This window comes from Falco biarmicus, chromosome 17 (assembly GCF_023638135.1).
Source record: "Falco biarmicus isolate bFalBia1 chromosome 17, bFalBia1.pri, whole genome shotgun sequence".
Classification (NCBI taxonomy): domain Eukaryota; kingdom Metazoa; phylum Chordata; class Aves; order Falconiformes; family Falconidae; genus Falco; species Falco biarmicus.
The window spans coordinates 4,986,143-5,005,371 of NC_079304.1; the positions used below are offsets into that span (position 1 = coordinate 4,986,143).

The following is a 19,229-nucleotide window of genomic DNA, read 5'->3' on the forward strand; positions in this document are numbered from 1 at the left end:
GTCCCTGTCCCCATCCCTGTCCCCATCCACTCTCGCTGCCCCCTGGCAGCACTGTCACTGACCCCAGGGCCACAGAGCCCAGGGGATTTAGATGGTGGGTTTGGTAGAGACCCCACATGTGCCCCTTTCTCCCCCCTCCCCACACAAGACCCCAACCCCAGAGGGGTCCCACAGGCATGGGGACGGCTGGGCACATCTCTGCACCCAGGGGCCGAGCCAGGAGGAGACACACAGGCGCATGGCAGTGTCACCCGTCCTTTCCCTTTCGTGCAGCGTGGGAGTGACAGGCGGGGGGTGGCACCCAGCCGTCCCCCACCCCTCCACAGCACTGCCCCACTGGGAATGGAAAGTATTGACAGGCGCTGAGCTGGGGAGCTGCCAAGGGAAGCGGCCCCTCCAGAGCAAAATGCCACCATGATGGCTCCAGGGGACATGGGGACTCCCCCCCGGCACAGAGGGGTCAAGGGCAGGTGCCGGGAAGGCCTGGCCTCAGGGTGGGCACAGGAGAGGGCACGGCTTGTTTGAGCTCCCTGGGGAACTCGGACCCCCCCCCAAATCCAGCAGAAGGGGAGGAGGCCAGGAACCGGGACGAGCCCCCAGCCCTGGTTCCCAGGGGCTCGACCGGCCCAAGCCACCCCCTGTGTGACACCCCCTTACTGTGACACTGGGGGGGGTGTCCCAAAATATCCACGTGTGGTGGTGTGGGGGGCTGTGGCGACACCCAAGACCCACACAGAGGCTGCCCCCAGTCACCCCAGGGAGGGAAGCCCCCCACCTGCCCCTCCCCAGGCCCGGGCAGCACTCTGGGCAAACAAGCTAATTAATGGATTAATTAAGGGTCCTGGGAGGAGGGGGGGCAGGGTGTTAAGTGGCCCTGTATCATCCCAGAGCTCCAAAAGATGGGCAGGAGCCCAGTCCAACCTCATGGCCACTCCATGCTCTGTTGCCCCACAGTGTCCCTGTCCCCTCCTGTGTCCCCACCCCTGCCACTGTCCCATGCCCCCCCCCCTCCCCTCCCCTCCCCTCCCACCTCCCCACTCCCCCAGTTTCCCATGTCCCCCGCGTGTCCCCCAGCCCCTCACACGCCCCGTGTCCCCCCACCCCTCCCATGCTCCGTGTCCCCTGCGTGTCCCCCCGCCCCCCGTGTGTGTCCCGCTCCCCCCGTGTCCCGCTCCCCCGTGTCCCGCTCCCCGCCCCGTGCCCCTCCCCGCCCCGGTGGGGGGCCGCCCCCGGGGGGGGGCGGAGCTCCCGGCGCGGAGCCGCTTCTTTGGATAAGAGGCGCGGGGCCACGGCGATGGGCAGGTGGAGCGTGTGAGGGCACCGGCAAGCGGGCACCGGCGGGGGCAGCTCCCCCCCGCCCCCCCCCCCCCCCCCGACGGCACTTTTGGGGGCTTTCCGGGTGTTTGGGGATTTTTTTTGTCGGGGTGTTTTTTTTTCGCCCCTCTTTCCCTTGCTTTCCCCGGGCCGCCACGGCTGGTCCCCCGCCCCGCACCCTCCCCGGGGCCGCCGGGCATGGAGGGGGCGGCGGGAGCCCGGCGAGGGTGGGCACCGCTGAAGGGCGCCGGGCTCCGCGTCCCGGGGCCGCCGGGGGGGGCCCGCATGAGCGGCTGAGCGGGGCCGGTGCCCCCCGCCCGTCCATGGGCGCGCTGGAGCCGGGCACCGGAGCCCCCCGCCCCGCCGTCCCCATGCTCAGCGCCGCCGCCAGCTTCGCCAAGGAGCCGCCGGGCCCCCGGGACGCCGCCGCCGCCTACTACGGTGATGGGGGGGGGTACCGGAGCCAGGAGCACCCCCTCTCCCTTACGGCACCGCCGGTGGCTTCGGCGCTCGGTTCCTGGGGCCGTGCCCGCCTTACCGGGCTCCGCCGCCCCCCGCCGCAGCCCCGGTAGGAGGGTTACGCGGGCGCGGAGCTGTATGCGGGGGCAGAGGGGGCGTACGGCGCCGGGACCGGGCCGCTGTGCCCCCCGCACCGGGCCGCTCTGCGCCCTGCCCGGGTACCGGGCGGCCGGGTAAGGTGCAGGTGATGCTCAACAACTACCCGCTCTGGGCCAAGTTCCACAAGCACCAGACCGAGATGATCATCACCAAGCAGGGCAGGTGAGCCGGGGGGGGGGGGTGGGGGGCACCGGGGGGGGAGGGTGTCCGGGCGGGGGGGTTCTTTGCGGGGTGGGCACCGGGACAGACCGGCAGCAGCACTGGGACCCGTACAGGCAGTGGGAGGGGAGGGTGGGGGGTCCGGGGTGGGCAGGGGAATAGGGGGTGCTGGGGTGGGTGCGCTGGCAGTGGGGGTGCGGGACAAGCCGGGGGGGGCTGCGGGGTGGGGGGTGATCGGCACGGTGGGGGGCTGGAGGTTCCTGCCTTGTCACCCCAAAGTGCTGGAGGTGTTTGTGAGGCTGGGGTCCCCGTCTGCCCGTGCAAGGGGGGGGGGGGGGCTGTGTGTGCAAGAGGGGATCCCCATACCTGTGGGTTTGGGGGTGATGTCTTTCTGTGGGGGTGAAGCAAAAAGGTGGGGGAGCAAAGTGGACCAGACTCCCCCCCAGGTCTTGTTTTCTAGGGGAGTTGAGGCTTGTTGGAAGCAGAAGGGGGTCTGGGGGTGTCCCCACCTGCGTCGGGGTGGAGCAGGGGGGGCTGGACCTCCCGTGCCCAGGCAGGGTCTGTTGTGCCAGGAAGCTCACGGAGATGGGGCCGGGCGGCAGCGGTTACCCAGCCCCGACCCACGGGGCCGGATCCAGCTCAGCGCTGCAACAAGTAGTGACGGTGCGGTGCCTGCCACCCCACGAACACGGCGGGGGGTGGGGTTGGGGGGGGTGGCACCCCCTCTACCTGCTGCCCTCCCCCTCCAGGATGGAAATCTCCCCCTGCTCTGTGGGGCAGGCAGAGGCCGGGTGCCCCCCATGTGCCTGGGGAAGGGGTTTCGGCAACATCCCGGGTGCCAAAACAGGCGTTGGTGACACCGCAGCCGGGCACCTGCTGTCCCCTCCGTGCTGCCTCTTGCTCACAGGCTGTGGGTTCCAGGGCTTGCGGCAGGGTAGGGGGATATATGGGGGGCTAAAGTCTACCCCACCTCTGCCAACACTCCTGCTTATGGAGTCGGGGGGGGTGGGGGGCCTGTGATACAGGCTGGAGGGGCTGTGGAGTTGCCCCGACTTGGAGCAAGGGGAGCCCAGAGTGCTGGTGCCCACCCTGCGCCTGTCCTTCGGCCCCACGCTGGGGTGATGGGGGGGTGTGTGTGCTGCGCTTTGGGGGGTCTCAGTGGGATCATGCAGGGGTGAGGAGGGGAGTGTGAGCATGGGGGGGCATGGGGGGCTCAGCCCCCTCTGGATCAGGGGCTGTGCTGTAGCTCCTAAAAATCCATGGTAAGGGGGAGAGAGGGCAGCCGGCAGAGACCCCCCAGCTCCTCCTGCTGCAGCGACTGCCCCCCAGCCCCCCCCACCCCCACCCCCCGTTGCCATTCCTTGGCTTAGGGGTTCTCCTTCTGCACGGTGCCGGGGGCTCGGCACGGGGGCTGCCGGCAGCGATGCTCTGTGCCCTCTCCCCTTCTCTCCCTTGGCCGAGACAGACGATGTCACTTCGATGCTGAGACCAACCTGCTTAATGTGTTGGAAGTCTAAACACGTTAGGGCCGCTTGGTTTGCCACGGCCGTTCCCAGGCCTGCTCCCCCCGCCGGGCTTGGGGCCGCTCAGCAGCGAACCAGCACCGTCACGGGTGGGCTGATGTGTCCCCAGCATCGGCCAAGGGGCTGGCAGGGGCATCGGACCCTCCAAATGGTTCTTTCTCACCCACCATCATTTAGGTCCCCACTGAAATCTGCCCCGTTGCTTTCCTTCTCGCTTTGCCCAGCCCTTACAGCTGATGCTGGGGGCAATGCCCGTCCCCGCTGTGTCAGAGCAGCTCAGGATTTGGCGCTGAGGGTCTGGAAACCGGGGTGCTGCCCTCTCTGCCCTGCTGCCCATCTGGGCTCTGTCACCCACTTCCAGCCTGAAGCCAGGCGATGTTGGGGCTCTTCTGCCAGCTCCACCCCCCATGGCGACTCTGCAGAGGGGCTGGGGGGGGGGTGTGCTCTGTGCTGGGGTTGGGGGCTCATGGCAAAGCCAGCCTGGGAAGACGTCAAACTCAGAGCCACAAAACATCCGTTTCCCCCCGACCCCCGAGCTGCTTTTGCAAAAATCTGTGTGCAGGGCCAGGCTGCAGCTCTGCTGAGACACAGGAAAAACCACAAAGCAGGGGCTTGGGGGGCACGTGTGCCTCAAAGCGGGCACCCCCCGGGCTGGGGGGCTCTGGGACAGAGCAGGGGATGTGTTCCATCGGCAGTGCCCGTGCCCCGTCTCATCGGGCTCTGCCAGTCCCTCGGTGCCGGCGTCCCTGGGTTGCAGCCCCCCGTGTCCCCATGGAGAGGGGCTGAGGCCAGGTCGGAGATGGCAGCACCCGGTCAGGTGTTGGGGTTGACCCCCACTCTCACCTTCCCTGCCCACTCCCACCTCTCTGTCGCGGCTCTGACACCATTCCGTGCCATCACACGCCGTCCTGTGCCATCCCACGCCACCCCACACCCACTCATCCCAGGCAAAAATAATTTCCTGCTGGTTTCCCACGCGGGTCCCTCTCCCTCCACCCCGCAGGGCGCTCGGGGCTCAGCCAGGGCAGGATTTCTGCGGAAACCCCCAAGGACCTCGCCATCGCCCCGGGGAATTCCTGCCACAGGGTTCTGCTGCAAAGCCAGGGCTGGCTTTGCTTTTTGGGGGGACACGGGGGTGGCTTTGCCTTTCGGGGGGACACAGAGGCTGGCTTTGCATTTGGGGGGGACTCGGTGCTGTCTCTGGGGGTGCAGGGGCTGTTTTTGCATTTGTGGACACGGAGGATGGCATTGCCTTTGGGGAGGATGCTGGGGGTGGTTTGCGCTCGGGGGATACGGGCTGGCGTTGCCTTTGCAGGGGACATGGAGGACAGCTTTGGGGACATAAGAGCTGGGTTTGCATTTGGCAAACACAAGAATTAGCTTTGGTTTGAGGGGTGCCAGGGGTGGCCGTGCAGTTGCGAGGAGACAAGGGCCGGCATCGCCTTTCCAGGGGGACTTGAGGACAGTTTGCCCAGGCCAGCAGCGGCTCTCCCGGTGCACGCCGGGCTGGGGGGACCCGGTGCCCAGCTGGCAGCTCTGTGGGGCTGGAGGCAGTGGTGTGGCAGTGCCACTATGTAGCTATGCCACCATGTACCTGTGCCGTGCCGCACAATGCAGCCACGTAGCACCGTGCAGCCGTGCCATGTCACCGTGCCGAGGAGCCTCACCATGCAACCACGCAGCTGTGCACTGCAGCCGCTGTGCCATGCATTGCCGTGCAGCCGTGCCATGTCCCCGTGCCGTGCTGAGCAGCCGTGCCATACAGCTGTGCCATGCAGCTGTGCGGCGGGGGCGGCGGGCAGGTGGAGCACAGTGGGGGCTGTGCCGATCTCCCACACGACCGTGGTTCTTGCAGCTGCTTGGGCTGGGGCGCGCTGGGTTGCCAGTGGGAGAGGAGGCAGCTCAGGAAGCTGGCAGCCCCCCCCGTTGTGCTTGCAGGGGTGCAGGGGGGCATTTCTGGCTGGGGGCGCGGTGGCACTTCTGGCCCCACGCAGGTTTGCAGGCAGTTGACCCCCAGATTTCTTTCTGCCTGGGTTCATCCTGGACCCCCTGTCCCTGCTCCTGGTGTCCCCATGACCCCGGGTTCCCATGTCAACCTTGACACCCACGTCCCTTGGATGTGCGTCCAGCTCCCCCTGGCTCCCCTGCCCCATGGCCTCACGTGCCCTGTCCCCACCAGCCCCCTGAGTCAGGGGGTTCAAGCAGGGACAAACCTGGGGGCAGCCTGAGGGCCGGGAACCCCTTCTGGAGCTCCAGAAACGAACGTGCGAAGGGAGGGAAACCAGAAGTGGCCACTGGCTTTTGGGGTGCACGGGGAGGTGGCAGGGGCATCCTGCACCCCACCACGGCACCTCCCAAACCGCAGGGACCAGACCCAGGGGAACCAAGTCCTGCCAGAGCAGCAGCCCCGGGAGCTCAAGCACCGGGGGATTTAAAAATAAACTCGAAGCATGCATGGTTTCGGGTCTTACCCCCCCACCCTCCCATGCCCCGGCCGAGCCCTGCGGTTTGCACCGCGGCAGCGGCTGAGCTGTGACTCTCTCTCGGCTCCGGCAGCAGTGCGAGGCTTGGGGAGCCGGGGAGCCAGCGGTGTGGGAGCAAGCAAGGTGCAAAAAAAAAAAAAACAAAACCCAAACCCAGAAAAAGGCTGTTTTCTTCCTCCCTGCTCCTTGCAGCAGCTTGAAGCTGGTGCAACGCTCAGCCTGGCTGCTTGCCCCTTGGCCAGCCGTCACCCTGGCTGATGGTGTGCTGCGAGCTGGTGCTGGTGAGGGTTTTGGCACGTGGAGCACGGTGGTGGCAAGGCAGTGCCGTGCAAGAGCTTGGCAGGGGCTTGAAGGCAGCACAGCCCCTCGCTGCTGCCCTTTGATGTGGCTGCAATTTTTTATCGGTGGCAGGAACCACCTTCCCATGACAGGGCCAGGTCTCGCTACGGAGGAGGTGTGAGCCCCCCGGGCTGCCCGCTTTCGGCACACCAGTGGTAGGACGGGGTCTGCGCGGGCTTGGCCGGACCCTGGGGTACCCGGGATGCTCGGGGTCCCCATCCATCCCGGCCCCGGGGAGCACATGTGCAGCTCCTCACCGTCAGCGCTGCTTTCTTTTTCTTTTCCCCTCTCTTTTGCAAGGGCAATTTTGAGTCAGCGCTGCCTGGTGCGGGTTGCATGCACTCTTTCCACCGCTCTTTGCATGTTGCTTCCCCGGTGCTGTGGCATTGCCCGAGCCACGCTTCCTGCAGGGGCCACGGCTGGTGCCCCCCGCTCCTGCCCCAGCCCCTTGCTTTGCTCCTTGTCCATGTTTTGGCCCTCTCGGCCCCCCCGGCTGGGGCGCAGGGGCAGGATGGGGCTCAGCGGGGCTCTCTGGTGTGTGCTGCCATCCCTGTCATGAGCTTCCAGGTCTCTGCCTTGAGGTTGGTGGGAAACCCTGGTGAGCTGGGGCCTGGGTGGCTGGGAGCTGCCGGGGGAGGGGGCAAGGTACCCCCTTCCCATGCTGCTGGGGGAGGTAAAGTACCCCCCCCCCCCCCCAGCCCCCTGCCAGGGGTGAATGGTGCTGGTGGGCAGCCCCGCTGGCTCCATCCCTCGCTCCTGCTGGGATGATGGCTGGGCTGAGGGTGGCTCCAGGGAGCAGCCCCCCCTCCCTGCCCCAGCCCGGCCACCCGGGGCCCCTTCTGGCACAGGGGAAGGTGGAAGCCCCCAGCCACACACGGGACCCCTCGGCTGGGTACGGTTTTCCGGGCCCTTTTTGGAGAAGCCCCAGCACCATTTTATGAGAAACATCGATGCTTTGAGGAGGTGGGGAGTGGGGGGAAAATGCAGTCCCCTCCCCCTGTCGGTTGTCCCCCTTCTCACCCACCAGGTACCAGCAGATGGGAAGTGGCACAGCCCGAGAGAGGGAGGGGGCTGGGGGGGTGCGGAGCTGCAGTCCCCCCAGCCCTCTTCCCCAGGGTGGGGGGGTCAGGATGAATTCCCGCATCACCCCATGTGTATCTTACCCTTGCAAAGCTGGGAGGAGGGCTGAGGGCCCCCACATCAGTCTGTGCCGGGGCAGGGGTGGGGTCTGTCCTGTTCCGTGCCAGCGATGGTTTGGTAGCGTGGGTGACACTAACGGGGTAGCCGGGCAGCGGGGCTGCTGCTGGTGGTGCCGGGGGGGCTGCTGGTGGTGCTGGGGCTGGTTTCCAGCTCCAGCTGCCAAGAGCCAAAACTCCAGCGGGTACCAAAATGCTGCAGTGGAGGAGCCGTACTCTGCTTGGGGGACAGGGGGCTGAACCAGTGACCCCAGCCATGGCTTGAGGCCCCACTGTGATGGCAACTGGGGCTTCTGGGGCTATGGGAGCCAGTGACGGAAAGAGAGGGACTACACTTGGAGTGTGAAGTGTCAGATCTCCCACCCCAGAGCTGAGATTTGTGGTACCCCCAGCCCCACCGGTGCGTGGGGACAGCGGGGTGCAGCCCCACAGGGGGTGGCAGCTGCAGCCCTGTGGCCACAGGGTCCCCCCCGTCTGTCCCGTCCTGTCCCCTTCCTGCCCTTGGCACAGGCTGGCGCCCAGCCCGAAATAGCAGCGGTGTTGGTTTCCGATCCGGAAGGTGCTTGGGGAGGGGGAGGAAGATGCCGGTGGGGGGGGATCGGCCCGAGAGCATCCCCCAGCTGCCAGGGTCAGTCAGCTCCTCACGGGCACCCAGCCGGGCATGGGGGGGGGGGGGGGGGGGCAGGCATCACACTGCCTCAGTTTCCCCATTGCCACTCGGCAAGACAGAGCCACCCCCCCTCCCAGTGCAGCCCCTTGCAGCAGGGGTTGAGCAGGGGGGTGACAAGTGCCTGCACCTCTGTCCCCTCCCCAGGCGCATGTTCCCGTTCCTCAGCTTCAACCTCTCGGGGCTCAACCCCGTGGCCCACTACAACGTCTGCGTGGACGTGGTGCTGGTGGACCAGCATCACTGGCGCTACCAGGGCGGCAAGTGGGTGCAGTGCGGCAAAGCCGAGGGCAACATGCCAGGTAAGGCCACCCCCGCCATTCCTTCCTCATCCCCCTCTTCACCATGCTGGGCAGGGAATAACCCTGTCCCTGCTGCCCCCCCCCAACCCAGGGAACCGCCTGTACCTGCACCCCGACTCACCCAACACGGGTGCCCACTGGATGCGGCAGGAGGTCTCCTTCGGGAAGCTGAAGCTCACCAACAACAAGGGCGCATCCAATGTCGGCCAGGTAAGGGTCCCACCACTGTGCCAGGCTGTGCCAGGTCTCCACATGCCCCCCATGACCACCTGCTGCCCCCCCCCCCCCCCCCCCCAGATGATCGTGCTGCAGTCGCTGCACAAGTACCAGCCCCGGCTGCACGTGACGGAGGTGAAGGAGGGCGAGGGCGAGGAGGCGTACCCCTCCCCACACACCCACACCTTCGCCTTCCCCGAGACCCAGTTCATTGCCGTCACAGCCTACCAGAACGCCGATGTGAGTATGAGACACCCCCTCCTCCAGTTCCCAGCATGGGCTTACCCCCCTCCAAACAGACCCCCAGCAGCACAGGACCCCCAGCATCCTCCCACGGCCACAGAAACCACTGATACACCCCAGTATTGCCCCAGCATCACAGCAACCCTGGTAACCCACCCAGAGCAGCCCCTGGTGCCCCCACCCCCCCAGTATCCTTTAAGGTCCCCACCATCAGGGAAACCCCAATGGCATCCCCCCAGACCCCCCCATGCCCCCGCCAACACTCTGTCCACAGCATCTCCCTAACCCCTGGTACCCCCCACATCCCTTCAGTATCCCAGTAGCCCCACCAGTGCCCCCTGCATCCCCCCAGCATCCCAGCACCCTGCAATGCCCCGCCACCAGCATCCCAGCAATTGCCCCCTGGCCCCCCCAGCTGAGGCTGAGCCCCATGGGTGCTGGGGTGGGCGTCCTGGGGCAGGCAAGGGTGGGGACCACTTGAGGGAAAAGAAATGGAGGGAACATCCCTGGGCAGGGGGGAGGCTGCCATCAGCCCCAGCACCCCCCAGCTCTGTGTCCCCCCCAAGATCACGCAGCTGAAGATCGACCACAACCCCTTCGCCAAAGGCTTTCGGGACAACTTTGACTCGTGAGTGTCCCCCCGCTCTCCCACCAGCCCCCCCCCCCCCCCCCAGCCCTGGCTGGCAGGAGGGCATCCCCCTGACTCCTACCCTGTGTGTCCCCCCCCCCCAGGATGTACACGGCCTCGGAGGGTGACCGCCTCACCCCATCTCCGCCCGAGGGTCCCGGCTGCCAGCAGCTCCTGCCAGCCCCCCGCTTCCAGCCCTTCCTGCCCGAGCAGTACCCGCTGCCCCCCGGGCGCTTCTTCAGTGGGGAGCGGGGGGCTGCGCTGCCCCTGCCCCCCAAGGACCCCCCGTGCTGGTACTTCACCCCCCAGCAGCCGCCTGCCGCTGGGGGTCTGGAATATGGTGGCTACGAGGGGGGGTATGGGGGGGGCAAGCTGGTGCCCTACGGGGTGAAGCCCTTCGCCCTGTCACCTGCCCCACATCCCCCCCTGCCCTACTACCCCGAGGGGCCGGGGGGGTTCGGGGGTGGCGGGGGGCTGGAGCCCCGGGCAGTACGGCCCCAAGGGCAGCCCCGGGGCTCTGGGCTGGTACCGGGAGCCCCGGGAGGAGAAGGGGAAGGAGGCGGAGGGCTGGCCCCCCGAGCCCCCCGCCGCCACCTCGGGGGACTCCTCAGACTCGGGGCTGTACGAGTGCAAGCGGCGGCGGGTGTCCCCGTACCCCTCCAGCGCCGAGAGCTCCCCCCACCCCGAAACGGGGACCTCTACGACAAGGACCTGGGTGCCGACAGTGGCTACTATGGCTTCTACAGCAACTGAGCCGCACCAGGGGGCTCAGACCCCCACCCCGGGCACCCCAAGGCCACAGGAGCTGGGTGCAAGGGGTCCTGCGAGTGCGTCCCCCTATTTAACACCCATATCCTGGGAAGACTTGAGTGGAGGGGGGCTGCAGCCAGACAATCAGCCCCCAGTGCCACCCCGGTGGGGGCGCGGGGGCGAGTGGGGAGGGGATGTGGGGGGGGACGGTGCATTTTTTTTGTCGTCGGTGGTTTTTAAGCCGGGGGGGGAGGTTAATGCTGAAGTATTTATTGAGCCCCCACGTGCCCGGCGTGGGGCTGGGGGCAGCAGCATATCTTGCAATAAAGGGAATGCTGTGGGGCACGGCTCTTTGCTCTGTGCACATGGAGGAGGTAAACTGAGGCACCAGGGGGGGTAAGGGACTTGTGGCCCCCCCACCTTGCTGGGGGGCCCCAGCCATCCTGGCCTGGGATGGGGGTCCTGAGCCCCGGGGGTGGTGGCAGGGAGAAGGAAGCTCTCTGCACACTCCAGCACTTTGCAGCCTTTATTAGAGCAGCCCCTGTGCACAGCTTGGGGGGCCAGAGGGGTCTGCCCGCCCGCGGGCACCCCACGACCCCCTGCTCCCCCCACCCCACTGCGAGCCAGGGACCCAAGCATCCTGTGCCCCCAAGGCAGGGGGGCCCCGCCAGCCCCTGCCCCAAAGTTCCCCAGCCAGCCCCAAGGCTCTGCCCCGGGTCGGGGGGGAAGCACCACCTGTGCCCCCCCACCCCCTTCATTTTTATATCACAGTTTTGCTTGAACACCAGCAAAACGGCTTGGGGGGGCCGGGACGACGCACTGCACCCCCAGTGCTGGGGGGGACCAGCCCCACCGCTGAGTGCCACTGCTGTAATGAGCTGGGGGGGCTCAGCACCCGGGGGGGGGGGTTGCTACCAGAGCACCGCGCTGTCCAGGTGGGCGAAGCCGGGGTCCAGGCGCAGCTTCCAGTAGGTGTTGTTGGTGACCCAGGACTCCTTGCCGTTGGCATCCGTCAGCCGCCTGGGGGTGGCGGAGGGGGGGCTTGTGTCACACCCAGGGGGGTCTCCCCATTCCCTGAGAGATCCCACATCCCCCTGCGCCTCACGCAATGCCCCCGGCCCCACCTGAAGAAGCGAGCCTGGTGCGTGATATTGTTCTCCTCCATGACGCGGCGTCGGTCCCGCTGCAGCTGCTCAATCTGGCGCTTCTGCGTCTCGGCCGCCGGCACGTTGCCTTCCTCCAGGTAGCTGGGGGGGGGGGCACACGGCTGTAACGAGCTGGGCAGCCCCAGCCACCCCCCACCCCGGTGCTGGGGGGCTGCTCACCGCTGGTCGGGGCGCAGGCGGGTGTCGGTGGAGGGCAGGACCCGCCGCAGCTCAGGCGTGAGCTCGTTCAGCTCCAGGGCGAACTGGGTGAAGCCATAGTTCCTCTCGTGGTCACGGGGCATGGGGTCTGCGGGGGGGCACCGTGCTGAGACCCCCAGGGCAGGGGACCCCCCGCTCAGCACAGCCCCCTCCCCGGTCCTTACTGGCTCTCCAGATGCACTGTCCGGGGGCAGGCCCGCGGTGCAGCCCCTCATGCCACTTGCCGGCCAGGCGCTCCACCACCGTCCCGCTGCGGCTCAGCACGGCCCCCTGCACCTCGTTGGCCCCCGCGCCCCAGTACCGCGCCTGTGGCCACGGGGATGGGGGGCAGGAAGGGGGGGCCCAGAGTGAGGGGGGGGCACTGGGAAACGGGGGGGGCACTGGGAAAGGGGGGACACTGGGAAAGGGGGGGGCCATGTGGTGGCTGGGTTCATTGGGAAAGAGGGGGCCACTGGGAAAGGGGGGGGCCACTGGGAAGTGGGGGCTCTAAGTGAGAGGGTGGAGTCATTGGGAAAGGGCGGGGCCATGAGTGATGGGAGGGGGCCATCAGGAAAGGGCAGGGCCATGAGGGGTGGGAGGAGTCATCAGGAAAGGGCAGGGCCATGAGGGGTGGGTGGGGTCACTGGGAAAGGGTGGGGCCATTGAGAAGGGGGGCCATGAGCGATGGGTGGGGCCATTGGGAAAGGGGGGGTTTCTAAGTGCGGTGGTGGAGTCATTGGGATGGGGCGTGGCCATGAAGGGTGTGGCCACTGGGAAGGGGCAGGGCCATTAGGAAAGGGCGGGGCAACAATAACACATTAAGTTGTGCATGGGGTGAAGGGGGCGGGGACACAGCCCAAGAGGCGGGGCCAGGCAACGAGGATGCAATGGGGAGTGGGGTCAGGGACACGTGGAAGGGGCGTGGCTGGGGCGGGGCCGGGGTGGGGCAGGGCACACCTTGCAGAAGGTGATCTTGCAGTGGTAGGAGGCGTCACGGGTGTTGCGGATCAGCACCTCTCCGTAGTGCTCGATCCAGCGCGGGCCGCTAAGGACGTTGTGGATGCACGTCGTCACCTTGTTCCACTCAAAGTGGTCCCCAGTCCTGCAGGCACCGCCACACCGTCGGCCGGGGGACACCCGGCAGGGGGCCACCAGGGGGGCAGGGGGCCACCTGCCTGGGCTGGGGGTCTCACCTGGGCAGCTGGACGTTGACGGTGCCCACGGGGACAATCTCCAGGGACTTGCCCCAGAATTTGTTCTTCCACCTCATGTCTGGGGGGGGGGGGGGGGGGGGGGGGGGGGGGCGGGGAGGATGTGAGACCCCCCTTGTCCCCTCCTGTGTCCCCAACACCCCCCTCAGCACCCACCTTGCCAGAAGATGAAGTTGTCAGACTCGGCGTGGCAGGCGGAGATGGGAGGGTGGTGGCAGACCTGGAGGAAGAGGGACATGCCACCGCCCTGTCCGGCTCCTCCACGTCCCCGTCCCTGCGTCCCTGTCCCCAGCCCCGTCCCCACCTGCTCGCTGATGAAGCGGAAGCCGCGGTCGGGCCGCACGCACTCGTAGGTCTCGCCCAGCACCGGGTTGAAGGGCTTGCTGCCCGCCCGGTAGTAGGTGGAGGCGTAGGCGGACACGGCGAAGGCGGCGACGTAGACCTGCCACCGCAGCCACCGACCGCTGTCACCTCGCCCCTGCCACCGCGCCCGGGCGGGGCACCGACGGTCCCGCCCCACCCCGGGTGTGGTTTTCCCGAGGCTCCGCCCATAAAGGGCGTGGCATCTCCGAGCTCATGCAGCCCCCTGCCCCTTGTCCGTCCCGCTGTGGATGGGGGAGCCCCCCCTGTCCCCCGAGCCCCCCCACGTCCCCTGTCCCCTCCCGCTCCCCCATGTCCCAGGAGCCCCCCTTGTCCCCCGAGCCCCCTAAATCCATCAATTCCCCAAGTCCTCCCGCGTCCCCCAAACCCCCAAACCTTCCGGAGCCCCCTGTGTCCCCCCCCGCCCTCCGTGCCCTCAGCCTCCCCCGTTCTCCCCCTGCCTCCTGAAGCCCCCCAAGCCCCTGAACCCCCCCGTCTCCGCAGCCCCCCGTGCCCCCGAAGCCCCCCCGCCCCCAAAACCCCCGGAAGACCCCTTGCCCCCGGAGCCCCCCGAGCCTCCCCCCGCCCCAAACCCCCTGCAGCCCCCCGCGCCCCCCCACCATGCGCTGCCGGGGGTCGCGGGCGCGGCTGGCGCGGTCCAGCAGCGCGCTGTACTCCAGCTCCTCGCAGAGGCGCTGCAGCGTGTTGAGCGGCTCGTTGAGCTGCACCGGCAGCGCCACGCGTGACAGGTCCTTGCCCACGCTGCTCCGCAGCAGCCCCCACAGGCTCACGTCCCCCGGCGGCGCCGGGGGGGCCGGCAGGCAGCTCCGCCGCCGCGGGTCCGGCCCCGGCAGCTCCAGCGGCGGCGGTTCCACGGGCACCCCCGGACCCTCCGCTCCTGCCGGCGACCGGGCGGTGGGGGGACGGCTCCGCTCCACCGCCCCCCCGCGGTGCCAGCCCCGGTGCCCACCTCCCTGTACCTGTCGGGGGGCGGCCCGGCCCCCCCGGCTCGGCAGCATCCTCGCAGACGCTGGTGGTGACCTCGCTGATGCACGACTCGTCGTCCGAGGGCTGAGGAGGCGCAGGGGACCGTCGGGGGTCGCGGGGGGGGTGGGTGGGAGAGGTGGGTCTGGGGGTTACCCCACCGACACGGGGCAGCACAGGAGGGGCTGTACCGGGAAGGGCCCCCTCGGGAGGATGGGATGAGACCTGGGTACCTGGGATGGGGGTGACGGGCAGGATGGGGAGGGGGGTGGCGGCTACCAGTGGGGCCGCAGAAGGGCAGAGCAGAGAGGTGGGGGGGGGGCACCGGGAGCACCTGGCCCCCACCACCAGGCTCAGAGCCTGCGGAGACCCCAAGGGCCCACAGGGGGGTGAGGGGGTGGGGGCTGCAGGGGGCACGGGGCCACGGGGGGGAGGGGGGAGAGGGGCTGGGGGAGACATGGGGCCCAGGGGGGAACAGGGGCTGGGGGGGACGTGAGGGGCGGCTCATGGGCCAGCTACTGGGGAGGGGACGGAGGAGAGAGAAGGGAGAAATGAAGGGAGAAACAGCAGCAGAGTGATGGCAGGGGGGTCTGCAGAGCCCCCCCAAGCCAGTAGAAACACACACACCCCATAGCCCCGCCCCCAGCCGAAGACCCCCCACCTCGTTCTCCGAGGAGCTGGCAGAGAGGAAGACTTCACAGGCGTCGAAGAATTCAGTGTGCGAGTCGGCCAGCGAGACGATGCTGCGGTTGGAAAGCTGCTGCTCCCGGCCCTTGGCCAGCAGCGCGTCCGGCTGCAGGGACAGCCACCACCTCAGCCCCCCTACTCAGGGGGGGCAGCCAGCCCCTCCACCCCCCAGCCCCTCCTGACCTCGTCGGGGTGCAGCGAGGCAAAGGAGTCCAGCGTGGTGTCGGAGGAGACGGAAAGCGAGTGGAAGCGGCGCAGGGTGGCCTGTGGGGGCAGGGGGAGGCTGAGCCAAGCCCCCCTGGCCTGTCCCCTCCAGCCAGCATAGGGCTGACAAGGAGGGGGGGGCACTGCCGCACTGCTGCCTGGGCTCCCAGCACCAGGCTGAGACCCGGCCAACTCGCTGCACCCACCAGCACCAATCCCTGGGTGCCGGTGGGACCCAAAGCTGGGGGCAGCCCTGGCCCCCTGCGATCCCTCACCCCGGCACTGCCAGCACTGCCCGGGCGCGGGGCTGAGCGCCGCCGGTCCAGCGCCTGCTGCATCTCCTCCAGACGCGCCCTCTCAGCCATCAGCGCAGCCACCACGCTGCTGAGCGAGCCGTGCACTGCCAGGAGACAGGGGCAGGCGGTCAGGCTGTGGCACAGCACCTCAGTGCCCCCCTTGCTGCCACTGAGACCCCCAGTGGGGCTCAGTCCCCCCCCCCGCCCCATCCCACCTTTCTGGGCCAGGATCCAGAAGCTCCTCTGCAGCTGGCTGTACTCTGGGGGGAGGCTGAAGGGCAGCTGGCTCTGGGACGGCTCCAGGTAGCGCGAGAGGTTGGGGACGGAGCCGTGCAGGCGGCCCACCTGGGGTGGACAACGTGGGGGTCAGTGGGGCTCTGGGGGGCTCCGTCTCAGGGCAGCGGCCCAGCCGGCGGCAGGCAGAGCTCGCCGGGATTCCCTCACCCTGCCGATGGTGTCGTCCTTGGCAAAGCTCTGGGTGCACCAGATCTTGGTGGTCCTCCTGCCCTTCTTCGGCCTCTCCGCAGCGGCCGAGGGCTGCGAATAAGAGGAGGGGGCTGGACGCAGACCCTCCCCAGGAAGGGGGGGGGAGGGGGGGGGGCTGCTCGATGATGCTGCTGTCCCGCTCACCTGGCTGCCAGAGATGAGGGGGGCCGAGGGGATGCGGTGCAGGGCCTCCAGGCTCTGCAGCATGCCCGTCAGCTCCTGCAGCTTCGCCTGGCACTCCGACAGCTCTGCGGCGGGCACCGAGCGAGTCCGGTCAGGGAGGGGGGACAGGGCACACCCCCCCCACCCTGCACCCCCCTCCCACCCCGCTCACCGGCCGAGCAGCGCTCCAGCCCCTCGCTGTCCTTCAGCCAGGCGTTCACCTTGTCCCGGGAGCTGGCGAGGGTGGAGAGGGCAGGGGCACTGCCCGAGGGCAGGATCCGTGTCCACTGGCCCTGCAGCGGGGGGAAGGGGCAACACCGGGGCTGCTCTCAGGACCCCCGCGCCCGACCACTGCCTCGCATCGCCACCCCGAGGTGTCACCCACCTGTGCGGTGGTGGGGGTCCTCCCCACAGGCCCCCCCCTGGGGCAGGGCTCGGGCCTCTCGCCCTGGTGGTGGGAGCAGAGGCTGCTCACCCAGCTAGCGAAGAGCTCTGGGGACTTGATCTGTGGGACAGGGGCAAGTTCAGGGGGACACGACCCAACGCCCCCAGCCCCGGCTCCAGCCCCCACCGGCACCTTGAGGTGGTAGATGTTCTCCTCCGTGTCCAGGTCGACCCGCTGCGCCTTCTTGTTGACGGACATGACGGACTGACGGACGTCGATGGCACCATGCAGTTTGCCCTTGAGGACCTGGGGGAGCCCGGGGACACCTGTCAGGGGGAAGACCCCCTTCCTCATGGGGCCCATGGGGTCTCCCCTGCCCTGAGCCCACGGGGAGGCTGCATGGACGCAGCCCGGCCCCACACTCACATCCTGGCGCGTGGTGGCATATTTCAGGATGCCGTTTTCCAGCACAAAGTACCGCTGGGGGACAGAGAGGATGATTGTTTTGAGGGGGGGGGTGCAGAGACCGGTCCCTGCCGCTCCCCCATCCAGGGGCCCAAATTGCCCGGGGCTGGGCACGGCACCCAGGACCAGCCGGGTGATGGCTCCCGGTGCCAGCTCTGCCGTTACCTTGTGCCAGCCCTTCAAGGGCCATTTTCTCTTCTTGAGCAGGTAGCCCTCGTGCCGTGGCGGCTCCTGGCCCGGGCTGCCCTGCGCGTGCGGCTCCTCCACCACCTCCCAGCTCTCCGAGCCCTGCGGGGACAGGGGTCAGCGCAGGGGTCCCTTGGCACCGCAGGCAGACTGGGTGCTCCCTACCTAGTCCCCAGGGTCAGGGACAGTTGGTACCTCCGGGGGACCTCTGTATCACCCTTCCTAAAGTGGGGTGAAGCCCCCCAAAGCCCCATGGCACCCCTGGGCCAGCCCTCATGCGCCACTGGGGTCCTGCTGAGTGCTCCCCAAGCCCGGAGTCCCCTAACCTGCTGAATGCTGCTGTGCTTGGAAGACACGGTGCTGTTGGAGCGCGACAGGGCCCTTTTTGGAGAGGACAGGTCCTTCTCGTGGCTGCCCATGGCCGGCGAGCAGACAGAACAGGGGGACCGGGCAAAGCCCCCCCTCCCATCCACGCTGAGGGGCTGGGGGTCCAAACTCAGCTGTCACGGCCTGAGTGGTGGGAGCTGCTGCAAAGAAGGGACACCCCATCAGAGAGCCCAGAGAGGGCATCTCCCACCCTGCCCACAGGTTTCCTGCCCTGCCGGACACCTCGTTCCTTCCCTCATGGGGACAAGGGGTGGAGGGGATCCCCCTGCCCCCCAGGAGCCTTGTGGACGACTGTGGTTGGGACCCAGAAGCTTCTGCGTGAGCTGGAGCCTTCGACCCACCCAGCCTTATCTTGCCTCTGCCGTCTGGCCCTCGCCTGCTGGCGGGTCCAGAGTCCGACTGTGCCACGCTGCTCCCGCTCCGTCATCCCATAGACTCGGTGCCATGGGGCAACGCCACGGCGGGCACAGCCAGGAGAGTGACCCGGGGCACAGAATCCAGGATCAGCCCCGGTCCTCCCAGCACCCCCGAGCCAGGACATGACCCCCCAGAACCCCAACCTGGCCATGCTCCTTCCCGGCAAGCTGTTCCCTTTGCCCTTCTCAATTACAGGAAGGGGAAACTGAGGCACAGGGAAGCTGCCCACCCCCCCCACCATACCAGTCCCCCCCAGCACTACTCTGGTGTCCTGGCCACTGTTGTAGGACAGGTCCTGGGATAACCCTGGAGCAGCAGCCAAGCCCTGGCACCGGTAACCGATAGCCATGCCACCACGCACCCCTGCTCGCAGGGGAGGAGAATGGGGGGCCCCTTCGCAGCCCAAACCCCCCCACCCTGCCCGGCTTGCAGCTAAGGGACAGCCCCCGTGGGTGCTGCCAGGGGGCAGGACTGACCCCCCCCCACGGGGCCGATGCCCCCGGGGGGTCTCCAGCCGCCCCCTCTGCCTGCAGCCCCTACCGGGGGGTGGGGGCACAGCTCCTGCCTGCTCCGGGCAGGGCACGACCCCCGGCAGCGCGGGGTAAAGCCCAGCCCCGTGTCCCCCCGTCTGCCCCTCGCAGTGTCAGCCCCCCCCGGGGCAGCGGGGGCCCGATCCGGATGCCGGGGGGGAGGGGGGGGGCTGACATCGGGGGGGGGCACGGGGCTGGCCACCCCCCGCCCCCGGTTCCCGGTGCTTACCCGGGCGGGCGGCGGGCGGGCAGCTGGGGCCGGGGCCGGTCGCATCCTGCCCGGCGGCTGCAGGAACCGGAACACGGAAGGAGGCGGAGGCGCCGGGCCGGAGCCGCTCGGCTCTGCCCCCTGCACCGTGGAGGACCGGAGCCGCCAGCGCCGGGTGCCCACCGGGTCCCGGTACCCCCCCCGTCCTGCTGCCGCACCGAGCCGGACCCCCCCGCCCGGTAACGGCGACAGCTCCAGCCGCGGAGCCCCGCCGGGGGGAACGACTCCTTCCCGGTACCGGGGCTCACCTTAACCATGCTGCGCGCCCCCCCCCTCCACCAGCCCAGGGGAAAAGAGACGACCCCCCCCAGCTCTGCCCACGCGCGGGAGGGGGGCAGGCAGTACCCCACAGGGCTCCCGCCCCCACATTCTGCTTTACCCACTGCCCCCCCCCGCATTTCCTTCACCCACCCCACAGCA

At 68.6% G+C, this 19,229-nt stretch overlaps 2 protein-coding genes across 3 annotated transcripts; one reads left to right on the forward strand and one right to left on the reverse strand.

Annotated features, from left to right (window-relative positions):
• The first annotated feature begins 1,374 nt into the window (after window positions 1-1,374).
• On the forward strand, window positions 1,375-10,780 carry TBX21 (T-box transcription factor 21). The gene is given in 12 exon segments (XM_056362470.1): window positions 1,375-1,760; window positions 1,763-1,887; window positions 1,889-1,958; window positions 1,960-2,004; window positions 2,006-2,094; window positions 8,447-8,601; window positions 8,693-8,811; window positions 8,899-9,057; window positions 9,627-9,688; window positions 9,793-10,161; window positions 10,163-10,360; window positions 10,362-10,780. Coding segments are annotated over 12 exon segments (1,686 nt in total). The 5' UTR covers window positions 1,375-1,637; the 3' UTR covers window positions 10,534-10,780.
• A 181-nt stretch (window positions 10,781-10,961) lies between these two features.
• OSBPL7 (oxysterol binding protein like 7) lies at window positions 10,962-18,847 on the reverse strand. Of its 2 annotated transcripts, none has more exons than XM_056362469.1 (23): window positions 18,771-18,847; window positions 17,534-17,734; window positions 17,187-17,309; window positions 16,983-17,036; window positions 16,749-16,862; window positions 16,557-16,676; window positions 16,344-16,464; window positions 16,154-16,257; window positions 15,968-16,060; window positions 15,739-15,868; window positions 15,503-15,627; window positions 15,207-15,287; window positions 14,998-15,129; window positions 14,333-14,423; window positions 13,973-14,250; window positions 13,297-13,434; window positions 13,149-13,212; window positions 12,975-13,053; window positions 12,739-12,883; window positions 11,967-12,108; window positions 11,764-11,890; window positions 11,563-11,685; window positions 10,962-11,458 (listed from the first exon to the last, which is right to left on the reverse strand). In XM_056362469.1, exons 2-23 carry the CDS (start codon window positions 17,624-17,626, stop codon window positions 11,350-11,352), a joined length of 2,586 nt encoding a protein of 861 aa, XP_056218444.1. In that variant the 5' UTR covers window positions 17,627-17,734; window positions 18,771-18,847; the 3' UTR covers window positions 10,962-11,349. The 2 variants fall into 2 exon arrangements, with proteins under 2 accessions (XP_056218444.1, XP_056218443.1); XM_056362468.1 differs by having other exon boundaries at window positions 17,534-17,731; window positions 18,771-18,840.
• Between the last annotated feature and the right edge of the window lie 382 nt (window positions 18,848-19,229).

What these genes read in the sequence shown, in the direction of transcription:
- OSBPL7 (XM_056362469.1), bottom strand. Translation starts at nt 17,626, where the DNA reads ATGGGCAGCCACGAGAAGGACCTGTCCTCTCCAAAAAGGGCCCTGTCG. An exon ending in CCAGCTCCTCGGAGAACGAG is followed by an intron (nt 14,424 to 14,997) that starts GTGGGGGGTCTT and finishes GCGCCTCCTCAG; the next exon opens with CCCTCGGACGACGAGTCGTG. An exon ending in TCCGCTTCATCAGCGAGCAG is followed by an intron (nt 13,213 to 13,296) that starts GTGGGGACGGGG and finishes CTCTTCCTCCAG; the next exon opens with GTCTGCCACCACCCTCCCAT.